The following is a 22,992-nucleotide window of genomic DNA, read 5'->3' on the forward strand; positions in this document are numbered from 1 at the left end:
TTGACGAGGACTGGGGACTGTCCCCATGACATCCCCTGCGTGTGCCCGGGAGCTCCCCGACCTCCTCCTTCCATATCCCTGGCCGTTCCCCCCCACTCTGGTCTTGCCCAAGCACTTAACCCTTCAAGCTTTCATGGGGCCCACTAGAACCTGGGAAGGCCCAGGACGGAGTGGAACTTCAGCCTAGAAGCCGGCCAGCAGGTCCCATCAGGGAGCTGGCTGCCCTCAACTGGGTCATTCCCTCCGGCCAAGTGTGGCTCCTAGCCCCCCGGCTGAGGGGGCCGGCAGTGTGCACCCTCACTTAGCGGAGAGGCCCGGGGTTACCAGCTGGGGCCCTGAGAGAAGGGGCTGACACCACAGCAGACGGAGAATATGGGGGAGAAGGCTGGGGGAGTGGGGGCTCCTGCGCTGAACCTTGGGAGAAGCAGCAAGTGGCAAAGTCCGGGAAAGCTGATGGGGCGACCCAGGCTTCACCTTGCCCTCTCTCTGCCCCACCCCACGCCTCAGAGACTCAGGGCAATGGCCCTTCGTGCTCCCAGATCTCCCGGCCCCCGCCCTCTTCCTCGCCTTCACCCCACTACCTGGAGACCTTCAGCCTTCCTGCCACATCCCCAAGGATGGGGCAGCCCCGCCCTGGGAGTGGAGGAGTCAAGGGCGGGATGGACACAAGGTCCAAGGTGGGGATGCGCTGGCCAGGAGCCCCCCCCCATCTGGAGCCATTGGCTGGAAGCCAGTGGGCTGCTCTTGCAAATGTCCTAATGGGGGAGGGAGGGCAGGACTGGAAGCTGGGTTCAAATCCTACCTGACCCAGGAGCCCTTTTAAATTTCTTTTTGCCTTAAACAAGGTTCCTGCTACTAGGCCGTGTGTGAGCTTGGGCCCATCCTGTGGCCTCGGGCTCCTCTTGTCAAGGGATGGGGAGGGATTGGCCTGGAAGGTCCCTTCCGGTCCTAATCCTGACCCTGTGACCTTTCCTAGAGGTGGGTGGCTGAAGGTGGAGCCCATCTGCAGCTTGGGCTTCTGCAAAGCTCCTGGTGAAGGTCTCTGGGCCCCGCCAGCACGTGCCCCTTGGGGGCTTCCTGGGCCGGCTCCCCTGGACCCCGCCCAGCTCATGGGGGGCTCCCCAGAACTGGCAGCTGGCTCTGGGAGAGCCAGGACTCAGGGGCCTTGGGAACCCCCGTGACCCGGTGGTGCTCCCCAGTCCAACATCCTCGGGACCGGCGCCCACCCCCTTCCAAGCCCTGGACACTGAGCTGGGGAAGTCGCCTGGCGCCCTCTGGTGGAACGAGGGCAAAAGGGCAGGGGCGGCTTCCTGGATCCAGGTCCATGGCCACCCAGGTCAGGTGTGGCCAGCAAAGGGGGGGGGAGGACAAAGGGCTCGGCGTTAGCGCGGCGAGGGGCATCAAGAGGAATGGGGGATGGCGGCTATGGGCACAATTTATTCACATCATGCAGCAGCCGCGCCCCCCACTCCCGAGGGCTTAGAAAGTGATACACGGAACCACATGTGCGTCCCGGGGCCTGGCCCTCCCCCCGGCGGAACACGGAACTTGGCTAGAGAAGACCCCAGGGTGAGAAGTCTGTGCGTCCTGGGGCTCGGCAGCAGCAGCAGCAGGGGCTCGGCCCGGGCCGGTCCCCCAGCCCCTTCCTCGTCCTCAGGGCAGGACCCCTCAGCCCAGGCCCTAAGGATGGGGACGGGGGGTGGGCAGGGGGACTCAGTTTCAAAGCGGGGCGTCTTCCTGCGCCACCCTGGTAGCCACGTGGCCAAGACCCCGCACCGGTCAGAGAGCCGAGGCCCACGACTCGCAGGACGCAATCGTCCCCGCACTGGACCCCATCGTCCCCCTCAGTCTTGTGGCTCCTCTGACCGCCACTTGAGTGCGTGGTCCTTGTGGGCGTCAGGCAGGATCTGGTTGCGCATCCCTCCCAGCAAGTTGGACGTGGCTTCGGTGGCCAAGATGAGCGGCTTCACCACGGTGGGGGGCAGCTGGCGGATCACCCCCCCGACGGCCCCCGTCAACCCCTTCTGCTCGTGACCCCGAGAAGCAACGTCACAGATGGTCTGCGCCGTGTCCAGGATGCCCTGGGAGGCAAGAGGAGGGCACGGGATAAAGCGGCAACGAACAACAGAACAGGTTGGGGGGAGGGGGCACCAGGAGGAGGCCTGCCCAGGAGAAGGTGGAGGCTGTGGGGGTACCTCTCGCACGGTGTCGTAGGCCTTGGCCACGCCTTCCCGGAGGTCGGCCGGCTGCTGTCCCTTGCGGTGTTTCCGGGCTGAGCGTTTGTCCTGAAGCGAGCGGGAGACCGGGGCGGCCGGTGACAGGATGTCATAAACCGTCTCGGCAGTTGCCTGGAAGGAGAAGGGGAAGGTAGAGGCCACGCGGAGAGGGCCGGGCCTCCGCGCCCTCGGCCTGCCCCGTCCCTCCCCAGTGCGGCTTCTGGTCCGGGCCCCCCCCCCACGCCAGCTCTCGTTTACACCATCTCTAAGCAAGAGTTCTTATGGTGCTTGCGGGGCCGACGAGCCCTTGACAACATCTCAAGCCAGAACTCCCAGGGCCATCCAGGCCCACCCGATTACGTCAGCAGCCCCCCACGAGGGACTGAGAGGTAGGGAGCGCCCTGTGCCAGGCCCCTCCGCCCGATCTGGTCACCTGGATCGCCTGCACGAGCCGGTTGCTGAGCTCCAGGGCAGCTGAAGCTGTGGAAGACCCGAAGGAGGCGGCCCCCCGCTGCAGCCCCCGCATGAGGCGTCCGTCCCTCCGGTACTGCTCAATAGGAAGCCACAGCAAGTCTCTAAGGCCATGAACTAGAGCAGGAGGAGCGGGGTCAGAGCGCTTTCACCCCCAGCTTTGCCCACCCTCGTGCAATGAAGGTTTTTAGCTGTCCCACAGAGCCCCTCCAACATGGCCTATCGATGGATAAGCAGCACTCACAGAGCTGGACCACTGAGTGCATGGGGCCCACGCCTCCCAGAAGCCCCGGCAGCTGGTTCTTCCGGATATCCTGGAGCCATTCATTGAGGGCATAGCCCAGCACCTTGTCAACCCCCAGGAGCCTGTCCACAGAACACAGGGAAAGGGGGAAGTTGAGTGGCTTCCTGGAGTAACAAGGGCCATCCTCTCCCACGGAAGGCTCAGCCATAGTACCGGTGTGGTCAGGGTAGGGGGAGACTCATGCCCGTTTTCAGCCTCAGAGCTTCCCAAAGGGGGTGGCGGGGAGAAGAACACCCCAGAGATGGGGGATCTCAGGGAGAGGCTGGGAAGGCTCACCCATGCCGACAGCAGAGACGTTTTAGCTTGAGCTCTGAACAATTTAGCTGGGCCAGGCCGATGAGGATCCCAGCGAAGGTGCCCTGGGAGGGAGAGGTGGGCAGGTCGTTGCAGAGCCCGGGACTGGGGGGACTCAGGAGACCCCCAGACCCAGAGGGACACCTAGGCATCAGACACCAGGTCTCAGGACCACTGCCTTCTGCTCCCTGCACGTCCCGGCCCCCTCCCTGCCCCAGATGATGCAACCGATCGCTCAGCAGTCAAGAAGATGGGGCTTGCTCGCGGGTGATTAAGGGGGCCTCAGAAACCATGCACCACCCACCCACCCCTCAATATGAGAACTGGGCCCGGGCCACGCAGCTACTCAATCATGACGGGACCGGGCGCTTCAGGCCGCCCTACATGCACCCGTACATTAAGTGGCCGTGGGCCCCGGGTTCCAGCACTCACCACTTGGTCGATGGTGACGTGCTTGCCATGATAATCCAACCAAATTGGGACCTCGGAGGTAAAGCGGAACTCCCTGCAGAGGAATTTAGTGTGGAATGAGCCCTCAGAGACGCCGGAACCAGCAGGCCCGCCTCCCTCCGTTCCCCTCCCACCTATCCCAGGCCCAATCAGCACCTGAAGTAAATGGGCTGCTCAGTGGAGGTTGCAGATGTGGATGTGGAGCTCTGCTCACTGACTGTGGTCTCCAGAGAACTGCTCATCTCTGCCCCCTCTGGCAGCTTGTCTTGGGCGGCACTGGTCCGGACGGTCGGATCCTGGCGAGCTGGAAAGGAGAGGAAGCAGACGGCGCGGGTGTGATGGGAGGCCCCTGGATGCCAAGAAGCCTGGGCAGTGGGAAGGTCCCTGGGGCCCGCTCTGGCCTTGCTCCTTATCCCACTTTGATCTTTGGCAATCAGGTTCTCCTTTGCCTGACTTCAAACATGGGAGGCTAAAAGCATCAAGATTGGTCATGAAGCCACATTCGTGCCTCTGGAACCCGAGGGGCATCGATCAGAAGGAGAGGCCTTGGGGGGCACAGCACAGGGCGGGCCAGACTAAGTTACTCAGCCCCACTGCGCCACAGGCAAAGCTCTTAGACAAAGGCATAGGTCATCCGCTCCCCACTCTGAGAAGCCTCAGGCTTTGTTTCCTCTCCTGTCAAAGGAAGCTAATTCTAACCTTCCCTGCCTATCCCATCGCCAGGCTGGGTGAAGCCCACAGCTGCAAGCCGTACCAGCTGCAGGCTGCCAAGAGAAGGGAAGGAGGAGGAAAGGCCTTGGAGGTGCTACTTTTCCCTGCCTGCACTTCCGGGACTTGGTCTATTCTGGAGCTTTCCCAGATTCGGGACCCTCCAGACCATTTCTACACAACTACCGCAGTACTCATCCTCACAGGTGGGACACGTGTACCACTGCGGAAGAGCCGATGTACAACTAGCACAGGGCTCGTCCTCCCATTAAGATACACAGCTAGGGGGCGCAGTGGAGAGAGCACCAGCCCTGAATTCAGGAGTTCAAATCTGGCCTCAGACACTTAACACTTCCTAGCTGTGTGACCCTGGGCAAGTCACTTAACCCCAGCCTCAGGGAAAAAAAAGATACCTGTGAGCAAACAGAATTCCTGTAGCAAGCCCGGCCTCATCCTGATGTAGCTTTACAGTCCAGCAAATCACCTTCTTGTTGTCCCCCATATTCACCACCCTATTTCTTGTGTCCGGGCTTTCGTTCGTTCTACATTTTCCTCTCTTAGAACTCTCAGAACTCCTTGTTTCCTTCAAAGCCCAGCTAAAGTGATACCTTCCACGTGCAGCCCAGCCCATCGAACCCTGCCCCGTAACTCCGTGTCTAGTGTAACCCTGATGCTGAGGAGGCGGCGCTCCAGGAGGGCAGAGACTCCCTGTGGCTTGTGCCCCCCGTGCCCAGCACAGTGCCCGGCCCCCCACAGGTCCCCATAGCGGGTTCCTGAATGAAATCCTCCCTTACTGCAGGAAGCCTTGCAAAGGGATCCCTCCTTTCTGAGAACGCCCACGAGACAAGCTGGAAGAACGAGCGGCTCCTGTTCCGTTGCTGAGAGAACTAAGCTCGAGGCCTCATTCCCCCTCTGCCCTTTGCCCCAGCCTCACCTTCAGTTGCTGTGTCCATCGGAATGACAGGGTTGATGCCAGCAGCCAGACTAGTGAAGAAATCTTTCAGGAAGAACAGGGCGTCCTGCAAAGTATGAGGGGGCAGCCCCAGAGATTGTAGAATGGCTAAGGACCAGCGTGCGCGCGTGCACGCACACACACACGCACGCACACACACGCACGCGCACACACACACACACGCACACACGCACACGCACACACGCGCGCACACACACGCACGCACACACACGCACGCACACACACACGCACACACACACACGCACGCACACGCACGCACACACACACGCACACACACACACGCACACACACACACACGCACACACACGCACACACACACACCCACGCACACACACACACCCACGCACACACACACACACGCACACGCACGCACACGCACGCACACACATAAATGTGTATAAATGTACACTCCTGCACAGCCACATGAACTCACACATATACACTCACTCTCTCTGGAAAAAGCCAATCTCACCTGGTCAATATTGAGCCGCAGGGGCATGAGGGAAACTCGGAGACAACATTCTGGACCTCCCAGGCCAGCCTCTGGGGTCACGTGGAGGGCTTTTATAGTGAGCTGGGGGGGAGGAAGAGAAGAAGTCACTGCCCCAGACGCCTCTAGACCTGGAATCCCATGAGGACTCCTGAAAGGCCTCCTGCCTGCGATGCCCATGGCTCCAACTTGGGCTCCTGAACCCGGGAGCCTTGCCCACCGCTTTGGCCCTTGAACAGAAAGGACTCTGGTCCAATCAAAGGGCTTCCTCTGGAGACTGCCAATTTCCCACTGAAGACCTCGGTCCCAGCATTAGTCAGACGTGAACTCAGCTGCGAGATCCTGCACAAGTCTCCTGCCTCAACGGCCCCTGTGCCCCTTCCAGCCCCAAACGACGGTGTTCGGATTCTTCACCGTCAGGAGAAGCCCGTGTGGCTCTCACCGCCCACCCTCCACCCCCCATGCAGATTCCGGGGGCTCCCGCCCCATACCATGTTAGAATGAGCCCGCCGGGGCATCTTCTCGCTTGTGTAGAGGTAAAGGAACTTGTTGATCTGGGAGGAGGCCAGGCGATCCCGAATCTCCAGCTCCTGGACGATGAACACCTGGCGGGCCAGGGGCTGCTCCCCCAACTCGGCGCCGGGGGCTGGCGCTCTCTCTGTTGGGTAAGTCTCATGCTGGAAGCTCACCTTGGGGGACGGGGAGCGGCACGCACAGACACAGACACACACAGACACCACTTGGTGACTTGCAAGCATTTACGGCTGTGCCAAGTACTGTGCTACGCTCCTGAGAGGCACAAAGTGGTAAAAATCAGCCCGACTCGCGGCGCTTCCGTTGTTGTCCCTTGGTCAGCACGCTGGCCAGGTCGGCCCCAGGGGGCTTTGGATAGTGGGTCTGGATGACCCTGGGCCACAATTACCCCCCTGGGACTCCCCATTCTCATCTGTAAAATCTCTCAAGTGTCCCCTAACTCCAGACCTGCGGCGCCAGGTGCTCAGTTTCCCTATCTGTAAAGGGCTTCTCAGCTGGGGACCCTGAGCCTCCCCTGCCCTTACCTTGCTGAGCTGGATCTCCATGAGGATGTGGTGCTGCCGGCCACTACCGCCCTGCGTGCGCCAGGAGTTCTGGGGCCTATTGAGCCCAGAGCACCGAGACGGCGAGCCCCGGGGACCCGAGAGGCCGGCTTTCGTCCTGCCAGGAAGGAGGGAAATCATTGACTAAGCACCTGTTAAGTGCAAGGACACAGCTAAGACTTAGCTCAGTGGGTGGCCAAGGCTACTCCAGGAACAGCTCTGCCTATTCCAGACGCTGCAGACCCTGGGGGCTGTCCCAGGTTCCTAGGAGCTACATGGTGGGCCCAGACACCCCCGTGAGTGATCCTGGGACCTCCCTGAGCCCGACCGCACGGCCGCCTCAGAGGGCATGGGAGACGTGCCGCCGCCCTTACCTGTGGCTGTGGTGAGGACCAAAATCGTGGCCCCCGTAAAGGTGCCAGATCAGAGAGACCTCCCGTAGCACCAGGCGGTTGGTGGGCATGGGGAAGTGGGCAGGCGCTCGCAGCAGGTCCGTGCTGCCCAGGGGGCGAGAGAAGTGCCCGTCCCGGACCGTGATCGAGCCAGGCTGTAGCTTCGTCACTACTGGCTCGCCGTCTCGGGGCTGGAGAGAGAGAACAGACTGAGCGGGGCAGGATGACCGAGCCCCCCGCTCTCCTTCAAGTCCCTGATGGCTCTGCCCCTCCCAGGCACGCACAGGTATGCCAAGACCAGGGGCATCCAGGATGCAGAACTCATCGCTGTCCAGGGCATCCCCATCTCCATCCTCCTCCTCCTCTTCCTCCTCCTCTTCTTCTTCCTCCTCTTCCTCCTCCACCTCCTCCTCTTTGACTCCAAGGCTGCTTTCAGAGGCACTATCAGAGGGTGGAGGGGGCTGGGCCCCACCCCCCTCACCTGGGAACAGGTAAACAGATACAGGAGAGGCCTGCCGCAAGGGCTCACCGCCTGCAGGGACAGAAAAGCAGGGGACGGACAGCTGGGTAGCGCCGCCGGTGGGGCACAATCCGCCCCACGCCGCTGGCCGCCTGCCCCAGCCTGTACCTGGAGGCAGGGCCAGGTCCCGCAGGCTCCGCTCTGTATCAATGAGGGCATCCGTCAGGTCCCGCTGATTGATAAGGGCAGTCTCAGCCGGGGGGCAGGAGGGCAGGGAAGCCGGGCTCTCTGAGAGCTGGGGGGGAGAGCGAAGGGGTGAACAGAAGGAAGGTGGGAAAGCTCCCCACGAGCAAGCCCCGCTAGGGCGGATCCAGAGATGCCCAAGGGGCAGAGGGGGCCGGCCCACGTGATCCCTAAGGCCCACTCCCCAACAGACGCCTCCTACCGCAAGGACCTGCAGCCAACCTTGGCAGAGCCGAGGCGAGAAGGGCCCGGGACCCCGTGCCGCTCTCCCCTTGGGCCCACCTCGTCCACATCACCAGAGCAGGCGCCACCGCAATATCCGCCCCTCACCTGAACCTTCTGGCCGGCGATCTCAGTGGGGCTGGGGGGCCGGGCCGGGGGGTGCAGATCCCCAGAGCCCACCACGTACTGCAGCAAGTTGACCAGCAGGGCGCAGGAGTCGGCGCAGCTGTGCAGATGTACCACGTTGTTGGAACACCGCAGTTCAAAGAGGGGCTGGCTCTGTGGGGGGGAGGGCACTCAGGAGGTGGCCTGACCCAGCAGGGTCTCCCCAAAGCTTGGGCAGAGCTGGGGGGTGGAGGCAGGAGCGCCCCTGGCCACCACATGCTTGCTGTAGGAGCCCAGGGGTCCCTTTCTCTGGGCCAGTTTTCTCATCTGGGATGACTTCTAACCAGCCAGGAAGGGCCTTGGGGGCTGCTGGGAGCTCATGACCCCTTCTCAGATTCTGGGGTCCTCCAGGGGGAGGGGCCGCCCCACAATGGCCGAATTTCCCAGCCTGTGGGATCGCCTGAGCTTGGCCCCTGACCTTTGCTCTCCCTTGTGAGGGACGGGGCCACCGACTCGGCGGTCGCAGAGGGCTGCCCCAGGCCCACCTCCCACCCTGAGCTTCCTTCACCTTGCTCTCAGCTCCGGGCCCCAGCATCTCCCGGATGGGGGTTGGGGGCAGGTGGAGGGGATGTCTGGGCCCCACGTGCTGCTGCTCACCAGTTTGCCCTCAGTGCTGCCCTTCCAGGTCTTGATCACAAGCTCCAGCAGATCCACGTCCAGAACGCAGACATAATCTGCAGGGAAATTGAGGGAGGGGCTCAGCCAGCCTGGGCAGGACAGCCCCCTCTCTCACCGCAGAGAGGTTCCACTGTTCGTTCAGCAAACATTAAACACCCATGGTGTGCAGAGCCTCTGGAGGAGTGAGCCCTGCTGGAGGGAGGCTTGGCAGGGAGCCCCAGATACAGGCCCATGATACACAGGACTGAGGAAAGGAGGCGCCCTGAGCGGGGGTCTGGAGTTGAGAATTGGAAAAGCTGTCCTCAAGCCCCCTCCCCCACCTCTTGAGCCTCTCACCTTTCCGCAGATCGAGGGGCTCACTCCCACACCTGTCGGACAGGTAGATGGCGGAATCGTCGAGGATAAACCTGGCAGGGGAGATGGAGCCAAATGAAGGAGGGAAGGGGGGGCGGGGTACAATAGCCTCCAGCAGCCCCGTCACTTCTAGGGTCTTTGGCCCTGCCCAGCCTGACCCATCTGGCCTCCCTGGCGATATCTCCCAACTCCAGGTGTTTGCCCGGGCTGTGCCTTCTGCCTGCAGTACCTCCTCTCTATCCGCTGGCTCAAACACCACCTTCTTTCCCCGTGACATTCCTGAGCCCCCCTAATCCCAGGCTCCCCATCCCTCCTGGCTCTCCCTTAATGAGGGCCCGTGGTTGGCCACCTACATGGAGGGAGGCAGAGAGCAGAGGATGGCCTTAGGAGGCAGGAAGGGGCAAGGGCAGGAGATGGAGCAGGGGCAAACAGCCCTCTCTGTCCCACCGTGGGGCCTTAGGTCTGCTGGACAGCCCCATCCTAGTGAGAATATCCACCCAAGACGGACCAAGCAATGGGGAGAAAACCCCTTGGGTCCTTGCTTGATGTCCCTGGGACTGCCCCCAAGCCCAAGGAGAGGAGCTGACGTGGCAGCTGCCGGGAAGGCTGGCTGGAGACGAGAGCTTCCCAGGCCGGGGCAGAACAGGGGCTTCTGGGAGAAAGAGCTTCCTGGCCCCAAGCGGTGCTCAAGAAATGGCCTGAAGTGCTAATCTGCCACAACCACCATCGGGGCCCCACACGCAGCGGGCTCAGAGCCCCCCTCCACCAGACAGGGCGCCGACTCTGGCGGACTCAGCCCCCGGGAGCTCTGCGACGGCCCCTTCGGGCCACTATAAGACCAGAGCCTGGCTCCAGCAGCCCAGGGAGGGAGGAGCATGGTGGCAGGGCCAGCCACCTGAGCAGGAAGGTGGAGGTATCCATGATGATGTTGCTAGAGAGGGTGAAAGTCTCTGCAGTGATGAGGACACGCACTGGAAGGTGGAGAGGCCTGGGGGGAGGGGGACAGACATCAGTTACAATCGTAGCAGCGCGGACCCCGGGCAACGGCGGCCCTGAACCCCGGGTACCTGTAGTCAACGGCGCAGGAGAACAGGTGTGTGTGCAGGACGGTGATGACCGTGGGCGGCAGGAAGCCAAGGATGGGGTCGTCCAAAACATCCAAGAAATCCAGGAGCTACAGAGCAGGGAAAAGGGAGTGAGGGGGGGAGGGCAGCAGGGGCTCAGAGCAGCCCCGTCACCTACCCCCCACTCACCTGGCAGTGCCAGCTTTGGTTGGGCAGGGCCATGCGGTGGCGAAGGGTGGCTCCGTGGAGCCGAAGCGTCACCAGGAACTCCTGGAGGAGGGCAAATACATGGTCAGAGTGGGATGGGCCTGGGGGGCGGCTCCTGGGCACAGATCAGGGTGGAGCAGTACCTTGACGTTCTTCTGGGGGTCCAGATGAATGCGGACAGCCGTGGAGAGCATACGAGGCCCCTGGCCCTGGCCCTTGCGGCCCGCGGACCCCCGATCCGTCACCCCTTCCTCCGAGGGGTAGATGGTCGGGGCCAGCTGGGCGGGCGGGGTGAAGCTGGGCACCTCGAGGCGGGTGGGCAGCAAGTAGTCGTCCACGACAGCTGTGGGGAGGCAGAGCCTTAGAGAGGGGCGCCCTGCTCCCCTGTCCCCTCCCCCAGCCCGGGGCGTCCCCGTACCTCGGTGGTAGAGGGCCGCCTTCTCGGACTCCAGGCAGAGGTAGCCGAGCCCCGGCTGGCCCAGATACTGGGAGACGCTGAAGATGGTGCCCTGGGTCACATCGAGGACCAGCTCCCCGTGGCAGTTGTCCAGCTTCTTCCCACCCTCCCCCTAGGAGGGGACAGGGCCTGAGTGAGCCGTGGGCCTTCCGCCCCCCCCCAGATGGGCTCCAGGCCCTAACCTATGCAGCTTCTCCCAGGTCTGAAATTCATCTGTAAAACGGGCTGAGACAACCCCGTCCTTTCTGGCTGGAAACTCTCGGAGGAGGCCCAGGAAGGAGGCCTCTGCCCAGGAACAGCTCCCTCTGCTTTCAACTCCTTTGCTCGGCATTCGAGGCCCTACACCATCCTGCCCCCCCCAGTCTCTGCCCTGACTGAGAGCTTCTCCCAAACACACACAGCCTCACCTCTGCTGCCTCTCCTCGCCTGGTTCAAGCTGCACTGCCCCCTTGCTACAAAGCCCCCCCTTCTACCGTGGGTTAGAGCCTCCTGGAGCGCTGCCTAAGGGGTGCTCATCCCACGCCCCTCCCCCACTCACCTTGGCCTCACACAGAACGGTGATACGCCCCTTCAGCACCGTCACCAGAGTGGAGAAAGTGCTCTGGGCGCGGGGACTCCGCGGCTCTGGCGCAGGGGGCTGTGGGACCCCCGACTCATCCACCGAGAAGAAGTGTGCATCTTCATCGTCGGAGTCCGAGTCTGGGCAGAGAGAGCGGGGCTGGGGTCACCAGGGGCCAGGCCCTCCCTCCCAGCATCCTCAGCCTAAGAAGGGTGGAAGCTACACCTGCATACCCAGTTTGAAGGCGGATTTGCACATCTTGAAGTCCTCCTGCCAGAAGGTGGCGGGCCCAGGGAAGCCAGGGGCGGCCGCGGAAGCCGCAGGGCCACGGTCGGGGAGCAGATCTCCGGGCTCCCACATGAGCAGGTCGTTATTGATCCTGGGGGGAGGGAAGGGTAGCGGGGTGAGAGGAGCAGGGACCCCCCCTGCCGTGCCCCCGGGTGCTGGCCTCACCTGTTGTAGATGCTCTCGTAGAACTCCTTGCTGGGCAGGAAAACGTGGGCACTGGGCAGGGTCAGCTCCAGGCTGCAGCGGGACAGGGCCAACGTCCGGCTCTGGAATTCTCCCATCTCCTCAGGATCACCAGGAATCACCATCTGGGGGCCGGAGGATTCCCCGAAGATCAGTGGTGATCTGTAAGCTCGTCTGGCAGGGAGGTTCTGCCAGGAGCTCCACTAGCCCATTGTAGTCTTTGGGGGATAAGGTTAAAGGCCGAGTCCCAATGGGACAGGGATTAAATGATCTGCCCAAAAGTGGCTGGGCTGAAGAGGCAACCCAGGGCCTGCTTCCTGACAACCCCAATCGAACCAAAGTGGGATGGACTGCGAGGAGTGAGCTCCCTGTCACTACAGGGCTTCAAGTAGAAGCTGGATGGCCAATTTTCCGGCCTGTCCCCACCAGCCTAGTCTGATGCCACGGACGGGGCCTCCCACGGAGCCCCCTTCCGCATACTCCCGGAAGCCGATCTCAGGCCCCAATGGCCTCAACAAGCCTCTGCTCCATTCATCCCTCCTCCAATCCACGTCTCTGTGCAAACTCTCTTCTCAATGACCCACTAAGGAGTCAGTGTTCTGGGGCTCAGAATCCCCTCTGTGGTTCCCCACCACCTACAGAGCTCTAGGCCCTGGCACTCAAGGCCTTGCACGCCAAGCTGCAGGAAGCTTCTGACTCAACCCTTCGACACGTCCACATCCCGGGCAAACTGGACTACATACAAGAGGGCGCCACTGCCCATAGAGCCCAGAAAGACCCAAGTTCAAATCTTGCTGCCTCCCTGACCGGAGCAAGGCTGTTTGCCCCACGGAGGCAATAACCTCACCTATCTTGCACGACTGCTGTAACAATCAAATGAGATTAGATTTGTAAAATGCTTTAGCACAGGGCCTGGCATACAGTAGGTGCCATAGAGATGCTTATTCCCTCTCCCACCTCCCAACCCTCCAGTGCAGTTCTCACTCTTAAATCCAAATTAAATCCAGCAGTCCTGGATGCTGTTAGTCACTCTCTTGAGGTTTCTGGGACATCCCCCCCCCCCCCCGGACTCTTTCCTGGTTCTCCTCCTTCCTTTTTGACCACTCCTCTGTCTCCTACTCCAACCACAGGGATCTGTTCTGGACTCACTCTTCTCCATACTGCTCCCATTGACTCAATGACCATATCTACACTAATTACTTTCCTATCTCCCTCTCCTGGGCCCCAGCCTCTCTGCTGATCTTCAATCTCCAATTGTCTTTCTGATGACTCTGGATATCAGGAGACATCCTAAACTCAGTCAGTCCTAAAGTGACCTCATTATCTTTCCCTCTAACCCCTCCCCCTCAACATTACTGTGGAGAACAAGCTCATCCTCCTAGATTCACCCTGGACTCCTCTCTCATCCCTCAAATCCAAGATGACCTTAAGGCCTGTGGATTTCACCTCTGCTATCTTTTGTAGATTTCACTTCTACATCTACTTCTGGCAGATTTCACCTCTCTAATATCAGTTGTATAATTCACCTCTGCAAACATCTCTGGCAGATTTCACCTGTGTAACATCTTTAGAAGGCAGATTTCACCTCTGCAACATCTTTTGTAGATTTCACTTCTACATATATTTCTGACAGATTGCACCTCTCTAACATCTCTTGAATATTTCACCTCTGCAAACATCTGTCAGATTTCACCTGTGTAACTTTAGTGCATTTCACCTCTACATATATTTATGGCAGATTTCACCTCTCTAACATCTCTGGCAGATTTCACCTCTGCAACATCTTTTGTAGATTTCGCTTCTACATATATTTCTGACAGGTTTCACCTCTGCAACATCTTCTGTATATTTCACTTGTCTAACATCTCTTGTATATTTCACCTCTCTAACATCTCTGGCAGATTTCACCTCTGCAACATCTTCTGTATATTTCACTTGTCTAACATCTCTTGTATATTTCACCTCTGCAAACATCTCTGGCAGATTTCACCTGTGTAACACCTTTTCGTAGAAAAATTTCGTAGGCCATGCATTTCTGCATGTATTTCTGGCAGTTTTCACCTCTCTAACATCTCTCCTAGATTGCAACCTCTCGCCCCTGACCCAGCCCCAAACTGAGGCAGACAGACTCCCACCCACTCATACTGGACTACTGCAGTTGCTGCTGGGGGTCAGACTGCTTCAAGTCTCTGCCTACTCCTATCCTTCCTGCATCCAGCCACAAAAGGGATTTTCTTCAACTCCTGCTCTCTCACTTCCAGAATTAAGTGCAAAATGCCTTTCCTCCTTTTCCAGCATTCAGAGAAAGAGGCTTATGGCCACTTCCTTGCCCTACTTTCTTGGCCTTGGGCATTTCCAGACCTGGGACACCCACCTCAATCCAGATTTCCATTTCAACTAAAGAGTCACTTTCTATGAGAAACCCCTCCCAAGCCCCCTCAAACTATCTGATGACTTCTGAGATAAGATCAACAAAATAAAGTGGAGATTATCTCCCCTGCCAGGCTGGGAGTTCCCTGAGAAGAGAGACTGTTTTCTCTCTGTATCCCCAGCACCTGACCCAATACATAGTAGTTCTTAATAAATGCTGGCTGATATGATGTGACATTTGACAGGAGGACTTCAGGAAGTCTGTAGGCCTGCCCAGTTTGGCTGTCCCTCTGCACCACAGGTAATCAATCTCTCTTTCTCTCTGCTCTCATCCTAAGACAATTCAAACAGGTCTCTGGGACCTGACTCTGGAGTGGTAAGTAACCCTCTCACTGTCAGGGTAAGTGGAGGGGCGGGATGCCCCCCACTCTCCAGCTCCAACAATCCTCACCTTCTGGGAAAAGCAAGGTGGGGCAGGAGTGGGTTCTCACCTCCTCAGTCTCATACATGGTCCTCTTGGAGGAAAAGGGCGAAGGCTCAGGCTGGCGCAACTCACAGGGGCTCTCAGCTGATGACAGCTCCACTTCTTCCCCTTTTTCCAGTACCAGGTCCCACTGGGAGCTGCTATACTGGGGGTTTAGGGTCACCACTGCCCTGCCAGGGAGCAGGGCTGTTACTGGGGAATGGGAGCACAGATTTCCCAGACGCAACACCTTCACCCCCACCCCCACGGTCTGCTCTGCTGGGGGATCCCCCCACACTTACTTGGGGAGGACGTATTTGCGGTTGGGGCCCTGGGGATCCAGGATCTTGGAAACTCGAAGGCAGGGGACAGCAGGCTTCTCTCTGTCTTCGTAAGTTGCTACATTGGGACAGGGGAAGGAAGGAGGGAGGGCTGGTCACAGCTGTGTTTGAGTCTGGGTCAAAGCTTTGGGAGGGAATGGGGTGGGTTCTGAGGCTCGCCTACCATGCAGGTCACTGCAGGTCAGCTCCAAGCGGGTGGGGGCCTGGGGGCTGGGGCCATGGCTCAGCTCAGACTGAAAATCGAGGTCCGTCAGCTCGAGGCGGAGAAGTTCCTCCCGCACGGCCCGGCCTGCCCAAGGGTTGCGCTCTGGGCGCAGGTCAGGGATGGGGAATCGCAGCCGAAGGGTGGCGTGAGGGGCCACGACCCGCAGGACCGTCTGGCGCTCCACGGTACAAGGAGGTTCACCCTGGAGAAAGATGAAGCTCAAAAGGGCTCATGCCATCCCCTGCCTCCTCCCTACTTTGGGGGAGTGGGGCGGGGCTTCTTGCCTGACATGGTCCTGAGACTAGAAACTGTGATTGTCCTTCCATTTTACCAATGAGGAAACTGAGGCACAGGGTGGGGCCACCCCCATTCTGTCCCCCACAGAGAGAGAATGTCCCTGGCTCTGCTTTCACAGGGTCCTCTGCCAAGAGAATGAGAGGGAGCAGCAGGAGATGGGCACCAGGATCAGGTCCTGAGGCCTCAGAGGCTCAAGTTCGAACTCCTCCCTACTTTTCAGCGAAGTGACTGAGCCACGCAGGACCACGTTAACACAAGCAGAATTTTAACCCCGAGCCTCATGTGCAGATGTTCTTTGCTACTGAACCTTGGTCAGGAGGCATGGCTGCTCAGCTCCCACCCTTCGCTGAGACCGTGGGCTGGCAACAGCAGGAGCTGGGGCTGCCCAGGGAACCCCAGGCAATCCCTGAACAACTCGGGCCCGTTCCCTCGCCCGAAAAATCAGGAGGCTGGACTCTGGAGGCCTCCAAAAGCCTGCCTGCCTTTACAGGGGATCCGAAGATCCAAGCCTTCTTGGCTAGGACCTCCAATGACCTCAGAAGCTGAGAAAGCCAGGCTCTTTCCCCTCCCCGGCAGGGTCCAGCCCGAGCCAACAAAACGCTGGAAACTGAGACCTCTCTTCCACCCACTTCTTTACTCAGGAAAGCTCTTTTTCACTGGGCCCAGGCCTGGGACACCTCCCACCTCTCCTCTGCTTCTTAGAGCCCATCTTGTTCCGTTTCCTTCCCCAGCTTCCAGAGCTTCCTCAAGGGCAGCTAGTGAGTTTGCTGCCTGACTGACTGCTTTGAGCTCCCGATCCTTTTCCCCTGCCCTCCTCCCTCTGGTCCCCTTTTTCCCCGACCCTCCTCCCAAATCCGTCTCCTCCGGGCTGGCTCACCAGCAGGCCCTGCTCCCGGGCCATCGGGGTGGTGGCAAGATGGAAGAGCGCCCCGAGCCGGTCCAGAGCCCCCAGCTCCACGTCAGATTGGAACTCAGCCAGTTCCAAGGACAAGTCAGAGGTACAGAGGCACGAGGCCGCCCGCCGGGGGTGGCTCTATCGGGGGCAAAGATGGAAGGACACAGGTTTAGAGGGAAGGCGTGCCGGGCACAGGCCTGGAAGAAGTCAGAAGCCCAAACTTCGTTCTGCTAATGGGGAAGTCTACAGCCGGAGGGGTCCCTCCTCCCTTACCTTGGGGATCCGCCGCTGGGTCTGGATGTAGCGCAGGTGTGCACAGGGGCGGGCTGAGGCCCCGAAGCCGGAGCCGTTGGGGAAGCTCAGGAGCTGTGGGACAGGAGGCAGGGGAGCGGGGAGTGAGGGCCTGGCAGCCCCCTCGTACTTCCCAGCAGGCCCGGGATCCTCCGCCCTCCCCCTCACTCACCTCTGTGTATTCGGGCTCAGCTGCCCCTTCAGGCCACAGACACTCCAGCACCTCCAGCTGCCCAAAGAGCAGGTCAGTGCTAAAAGCCCGGGCCCTGCCGCCGGCCCCTCCGCGCTGCTCCCAGCTCAGCTGCACCGCAGAGCCCGTTAGCCTGCAAGATCCAAGGTTCGGGTCTCGGCCGTCGGCTCGGCCCGCCACCCAGCCCAGGCCAGACCGCCACGGCCGCCATACCTCACGTGGCTTCGGGGACAGGCCTTCTGGAAGCGGGGCCGGAGGTGGTGAAAGTCCCGGGACCCAAAGGGTCCCTCTTTGGCAGCGTCAAACTCGGCAAAGAATCGGGCAGCGAGGTCAGGGGGGCAGCTGGGGGGGGTCCCGGGGGGCTGCTGCAGGGCTGTCAGCGTCATTCCGCCCAGGGTCACTTTTAGCAGAGACTCTGGGCGCAGGCTCTCTGGGGGGATGGGGGCCGCTGCCTTACCTGCAGGAAGAGAGTGGGACAGGAGGCAGGGGAGGAGGGGAATGAGGGCCTGTCCCCCTCACACTTCCCAGCAGGGCCGGGATCCTCCGCCCTCCCCCTCACTCACCTCTGTGTATCTGGGGTAACCCTGGTGTGCCTTCCACCACCCCAAGCGTTCCCCCTTTAATGTGATCAATCAAAAGTTCTCCCACAAACGCTCATTTGTTCAAAGCCCTAGAGGATGATACCCAGCCGCACAGACGGACTTGGGGAGGCCCTTCCGTACTCCACCCCACGCCCCCTGGTAAGTCTGGCCCTAGAACTGCTGCTTGGGGACCGCCCCCAGCCCTCTGGGCAAAGGCCCCACGCCTCCTTCCCTCACCAGGCAGGCGGTTGAGACCGTGGAGGGCAGGGTGGGTGTGGGGGCGCCGGGGGGTCCCTTCGCTGTGCAGGGACGAGCCCAGCTCCACATCAGTGAGGGAAAGCTCGGAGACAGAGCGGGCGGACGTCACGCTGCTAGTCAGAGCAGCCATGGAGAAGAAGAGATCTGGGCGGGGGAGAGGGGGCGGGCGGCTCAGAGGGGGTCCCGGGCTCCCTCCCCCGCCCCGGCCAGCGCAGGCTCCTGGCCCGTACCTGTGCTGTCCATGCCCACCAGAGGGTCCGAGGAGAGCGTCGGGCCGCCCCCCTGGAGCTGCTGGCTCAGGTCCTGCTCGATAAGCCGCAAGTCCTCAGCCCTGAGGGGGCGGTTCTTGTTCACCTTCTCCGACAGCCCCTCCGTGTCTGGGGAGTGCAGAGGAGACGGCTCAGGCTCCCGCCCGCCAGGCGGCCTGGACCCCCCTCCCCGGCTTGGGCTGGGGGCTCACCTGCTAGGCTGAGGGCACTGAGGAGGTCCTGCAGCTGCAGGAGATGCTGGGGGGCCAGGAGCAAGTGCAGGCAGCCTAGCTGCCCCGACACCTCCATCTGCCGGGCGAAAGTCTGGTCAGTGGGGGGCGCCGGTGTCAGGGCGAAGGAGGGAGGGGCCCGTGGAGCTTTGGCCTCCGCCCAAAGGCGGAACCCGGCCCTTCTGTCTCAGTCCCAGTGAAGAAATGCTCCCAACCTACTTCCTATCCCAGTGGCCCCCTCCTTTCCCAGAAGCCTCCAGACCCCTTCCACCCCCCACCCCCGACTCCTGGGAAGCGTCAGGAGGCCCAGCTCTGCCCCGGCACCGGGACCCCTCAGCTGTCCTGCTTCAGCTCCCCCCCTCCCCCAGAGCAGCCCCAGCTCCCTACCCTGGGCCCAGGAAAGGCCTCGTTCTGCTTCAGTTTTACGGTCAGCTCCATGTACCCGGAGCAGCTGCCAATCTGCAAGGGGGGGCCGGGGGACTCTTCCTGGAAGTAGAGGTCAGAGGTCAGGAGGATTGCCCTCCGCCCTTGGTGGTTCCGTTCCCCCCCCCTCTACCCCAGGGCCCATCCCCCCTCCAGAGCTTGCTCCCACCTGAGGAGGGGGACACTCTTCGTAGTGAAGCTTGACACCAGAGAGCTGCAGCAGCTTGTGCAGGAAGGCGGGGGGCTGGTGTACATCCACGGGGGGAGCCTGGCTCGGGTCCCGCACGGCCTCGTCACAGTATTCCAGTCTGGGGGGACGAGAACGGCCCCAGATCAGGCAGGGACTGGCGCTGGTGCCGGGCCCGTGCTGGGGGCGCCAATGGAGACCCCGGCCAAGAGGGGCTCCCGCTCCCCGTGGGGAAAGGAAAGGGAGGGCAAAGGGGGGAGGGGGGAGCCTCGGAAAGGAGCTGGGGGCTTCCGGTCCCTCCCTGCGTGCTGCCCACCTCTGAATGTGGATCTCCACCGCCATGCCGCTGTCTCCGCCACCTGGAGTGTGTTCCACCCGCACGATGGTGTCCAGAAAGGTCACCTTGATCCTCCGAAGCACTGGGGGGCGGAAGAGGCCGGGGTTAGGCCCACCCAAGCTCAGGAACTCTGGCTCACAGAAGCCAGGAGCAGGGGTGGGGGGGACGGCCAGGCGCTCACCTGTCTCGATGGTCTGGGCGAACATCTCCAGGCCCTCCAGGGGCTGGGGGGGCTCGGAGGGCTCGGGGGGGCCCTCGCGAAGGCACTCCTGAGCCAGCTGCAGGCTGGTGGTCATGCAGGACGTCCAGCTCTGGGATTCGGCCGTCCCAGGCACTGTGGGAAGCGGGCGTCAGGACCGAGACCTCCCAGAACCCCCAGCCCCCGGCCCGCCGCCCCGGCCTCACCTTGCCCGCTCCGCGGCCGCAGGGTGAGCTGCAGGCCGGACACCTGCATGGTGCAGTGGTCGGTGAGGAGGGCGGCCCAGGGCACCGCCACCTCGATGGAGCCCACGAAGCCATCGACCAGCTCCAGGGGCGATTCCACAGACTCGAGCAGCTCGTTCACAGACTAGGAACAGAGGGGCGCCGGGGCCAAGGCAGAGTGAGGGGCGGGGAGGGGCCGGGTCCCACTCCCCAGTCTTGCCCCCGGGACAAGTCACTTCACTGTGCCTCAGTTTACTCATCTGCAAAATGAGCTGGAGAAGGAAGCAGCCAGTCCCAACTGGGTCATGGGGCCCCAGGGAGTCCTGGCCAGGGACAAAGGGCCAGGCCTAAAGCCTGGGGCCTGGGAGGGGCTCAGCAGGACCTAACCACCAGGGGATTATCACTCCCACTTAACAAAGGGGGAAACTGAGTTACAAAGGTGGGGGAGGAGGGCAGGGCAGGCCCTAAAGCCCCGGGGCTGCCTCCCACCCCTGCCCGACCACTCCCTTCTCAGATCACTTTGGAGGGCAGAGGGATACAGGGAGGGGGGCAGCACCCAGCCATGGACAACTCTCCCTGGGGTCCTGGCCAAGCCTGTTCTGACCCTCCTTTCCTCCCCTGGTGGGCGGGTCCATGGCTGCCTCCCAAAGACCCCCCAACCCACAAAGTAGAGGCAACTTCTGACCTGGCAAAGCCAGAGTGATGGTCGGGGGGGGCACAGGGAGAGGGTCCTGGGGGGCCAGAGTGAGGGGGGGGCCCAGCCCTTGTTTTCTTGGGCTCTGGGGAAGGGGAGGAGCCGTGGTCCACTAACTTAAGGTCCCAGCCTGCCAATCCCAGGGGAGGGGCGGGCATGGGACCAGCCCAGCTGCTGAGGTCACAGGTCAGATGCAGAAGTCTCCCCTTCTGAGCAGCAGCTGGGGCTGTCCCTGCCGCTTATCTCCCAGGGAGCCCCATAAATCCGAGGGTCCTCCTTCAGCCCCAGGTCTGGTCAGTTTCTCTGACCTCTTTTCCCAGCCTCCCATGATCCTTCAGGGCGCCCCCTCCGTTCCCATGCCCTGCCAGGGAGCCCCCTGACTCAGCCGCCAGGCCCAGGGTAGCCCCGAATCAAAGCTTCCTGAGGCGCTGGGCCGGGCGGGGGCAGTGTCCCAAGCCTGTAATTTGTAGTTCTTCCCGGTGCTGGGGTCAGCTGAGCCATGAATCACCGGTCCGGCTCCTAAGCCCGTCCCTGCCCCCCCCCACTGAGGGGGTCCTGCCCTCCCCCCGCCCCTGCTGGCCAGGCTCTGCTCCCAGAAGGAGGCCCCTGCCCGGCCGGAAGTGACAACTGTTGCCAAACAGTCCCGGGCATGTTGATCAACAAGAGCTGACGGAGCTGTTGTTGACATGGGACATGGGACTGGACGCGGGGGTGGCCGGCCCGGCGCCCCCTCCCCTGAGCCCTTGGGGGAAGGGGGTGCCCAGAGCCCCATAACCACCAGTCCCTGGGGGTGGGATTTGAAGGTCCCTTCCCCGCTCCCCCCCAGCCCCAGCCCCCAGCCCCAATTCTGATGGAGGAAAGCTGACGTGGGGGTCTCGCTTCTCCAGCCCCGGGACCTCTCTCCTTCACCCTTCCTCCTCTGGGCTGGGGCCGCTCCCCTCAGCCACAGACCCCTCTCTCCAGAGTTCTAATGGGGAGGGGGCGTCTGATTTCAGCTCTGCCCTCCTCCCCAGCCGCGCGTCCCCCTCCTCCTCAGTCCCGGGCCCCTTCCCCGCACCTCTTGGCGGGGGCTGAGCTTTGTCTGCCCGGGGAAGGCTTCCTCCCCCCGCCGTCCCTCTGCCTCCCGAGCCCGGCCGGGGCAGCCTGGGCCGCGGCTCCGGGACTCCGTCGGGCCTCGTTTTGCCCCATCCGTGCAATGGGAGCCCCGGCGGGCCCGGGCGCCCGGCGCTCCCCGTCCCCGCTCCAGCCCCTCCGGGTCCCGGCGCCGACCCCGGCCGCTCACCCACACGTCCAGGTGGATGTCCCGCAGCCCGCCGCTGCCCTGGTACAGGTCCAGGCTGAGCTGCTCCAAGCTTAGCCGCTCCTGCAGGAAGTGGCCCAGATAGTGCTGCAGCAGGTAGCGGCAGGCGCGTTTCTTCATGCAGCTCGACCACGGCCACAACCAGCGCGACATGGCCGGGATCCGCCCGCCTGCGCTCGCAGCCGGCCGCGCCGCTCACTCTAGCCCCCGGCTCGGCCCGCCGCTCAACCCGGCGCCAGGCCACACCCCGCCTCGCTGCCATTGGTCGGCCCGGAGAGCGAGACGCGTTGATTGGTCGTATGGGCGGGGCGCCGGAAAGAGCCCCAGTTTCTCGCGGAGCGACATAGGTCTCGTAATGACGAACTGCGCCTGCGCGTTGCCCTCGGTCTTAGATGTCTTGAACTTTCCGAATTGGGGCAAACAAGGTCGCGTGACGGCTGAGCTCGAGAAATAAGTCCCGAGGCGCAATGCGCATGTGCATGTCCGCCCCACCTCCCAGCTTCAAGCTCATGAGTTAAAGGGACAGTGTCTACCCTTCTGTAGCTAAATGGGATCGTAGCCCCAGTTTCCTATCCGACGCTCACTTTTTTACAGATGGGGAAACTGCGGCTCGGGGAGAGGGAAGGAAGGACTTTGTCTCGGTCCCTCGAGTAATAAGAGAGACCTGGGACTTGAGCTTGGCCCCGCACCCTCCCCCCCGAGGACCCCAAGTTTTGGGGACCAGCCTGGAGCAGAGGACGGGGCAGTGGGAGAGTGAGGGGGAGGGGGGAGGCGGAGCATTGCACCCCAGGCAAACTGCTTGAGTTGGAGGCTGCGGGGAGGGGGGCCAGGTGTGCCCTGAGATAAGAGTTGGGGGGCGCCCCCCCCCCCGCTGTGGTGGGCTTGGCTGGGCAGGGTCCCCGGGAGCTTCCAGTGGGAGGGGGGGCTGAGGAAACTGAGGCACCCAGAGAAGGGACGGGGGCGGGTCCCAGAGGCGATGGGGGGGGGGCGGGGCGGGTCCCAGAGGCGCAATGGGGGAGGGGGCGGGGCGGGTCCCAGGGGCGCTATGGGGGAGGGGGCGGGGCG

At 61.9% G+C, this 22,992-nt stretch overlaps 1 protein-coding gene across 1 annotated transcript; it reads right to left on the bottom strand.

The window, feature by feature from the left end:
• Window positions 1-1,417: 1,417 nt before the first annotated feature.
• Window positions 1,418-22,138, bottom strand: ATG2A (autophagy related 2A). Its single transcript, XM_074276399.1, has 41 exons — window positions 21,910-22,138; window positions 19,916-20,078; window positions 19,692-19,844; window positions 19,490-19,592; window positions 19,156-19,294; window positions 18,951-19,049; window positions 18,546-18,642; window positions 18,316-18,462; window positions 18,065-18,229; window positions 17,460-17,703; window positions 17,229-17,379; window positions 17,039-17,131; window positions 16,748-16,903; window positions 15,532-15,775; window positions 15,330-15,426; window positions 15,056-15,218; window positions 12,177-12,319; window positions 11,957-12,102; window positions 11,703-11,863; window positions 11,126-11,276; window positions 10,851-11,050; window positions 10,690-10,770; window positions 10,504-10,610; window positions 10,332-10,424; window positions 9,419-9,489; window positions 9,062-9,138; window positions 8,408-8,578; window positions 8,003-8,129; window positions 7,659-7,906; window positions 7,357-7,565; window positions 6,965-7,100; window positions 6,398-6,595; window positions 5,889-5,990; window positions 5,378-5,462; window positions 3,892-4,039; window positions 3,718-3,790; window positions 3,268-3,350; window positions 2,932-3,053; window positions 2,650-2,804; window positions 2,196-2,348; window positions 1,418-2,081 (listed from the first exon to the last, which is right to left on the bottom strand). The coding sequence occupies exons 1-41, from the start codon at window positions 22,078-22,080 to the stop codon at window positions 1,845-1,847; spliced, it is 5,862 nt and encodes a 1,953-aa protein (XP_074132500.1). The 5' UTR covers window positions 22,081-22,138; the 3' UTR covers window positions 1,418-1,844.
• Between the last annotated feature and the right edge of the window lie 854 nt (window positions 22,139-22,992).

Source organism: Sminthopsis crassicaudata, chromosome 6 (genome assembly GCF_048593235.1).
Source record: "Sminthopsis crassicaudata isolate SCR6 chromosome 6, ASM4859323v1, whole genome shotgun sequence".
NCBI lineage: Eukaryota > Metazoa > Chordata > Mammalia > Dasyuromorphia > Dasyuridae > Sminthopsis > Sminthopsis crassicaudata.

What these genes read in the sequence shown, in the direction of transcription:
- ATG2A (XM_074276399.1), bottom strand. Translation starts at nt 22,080, where the DNA reads ATGTCGCGCTGGTTGTGGCCGTGGTCGAGCTGCATGAAGAAACGCGCC. An exon ending in GCCCCTCGATCTGCGGAAAG is followed by an intron (nt 9,139 to 9,418) that starts GTGAGAGGCTCA and finishes ATTTCCCTGCAG; the next exon opens with ATTATGTCTGCGTTCTGGAC. An exon ending in TCGCCGGCCAGAAGGTTCAG is followed by an intron (nt 8,130 to 8,407) that starts GTGAGGGGCGGA and finishes TCTCCCCCCCAG; the next exon opens with CTCTCAGAGAGCCCGGCTTC.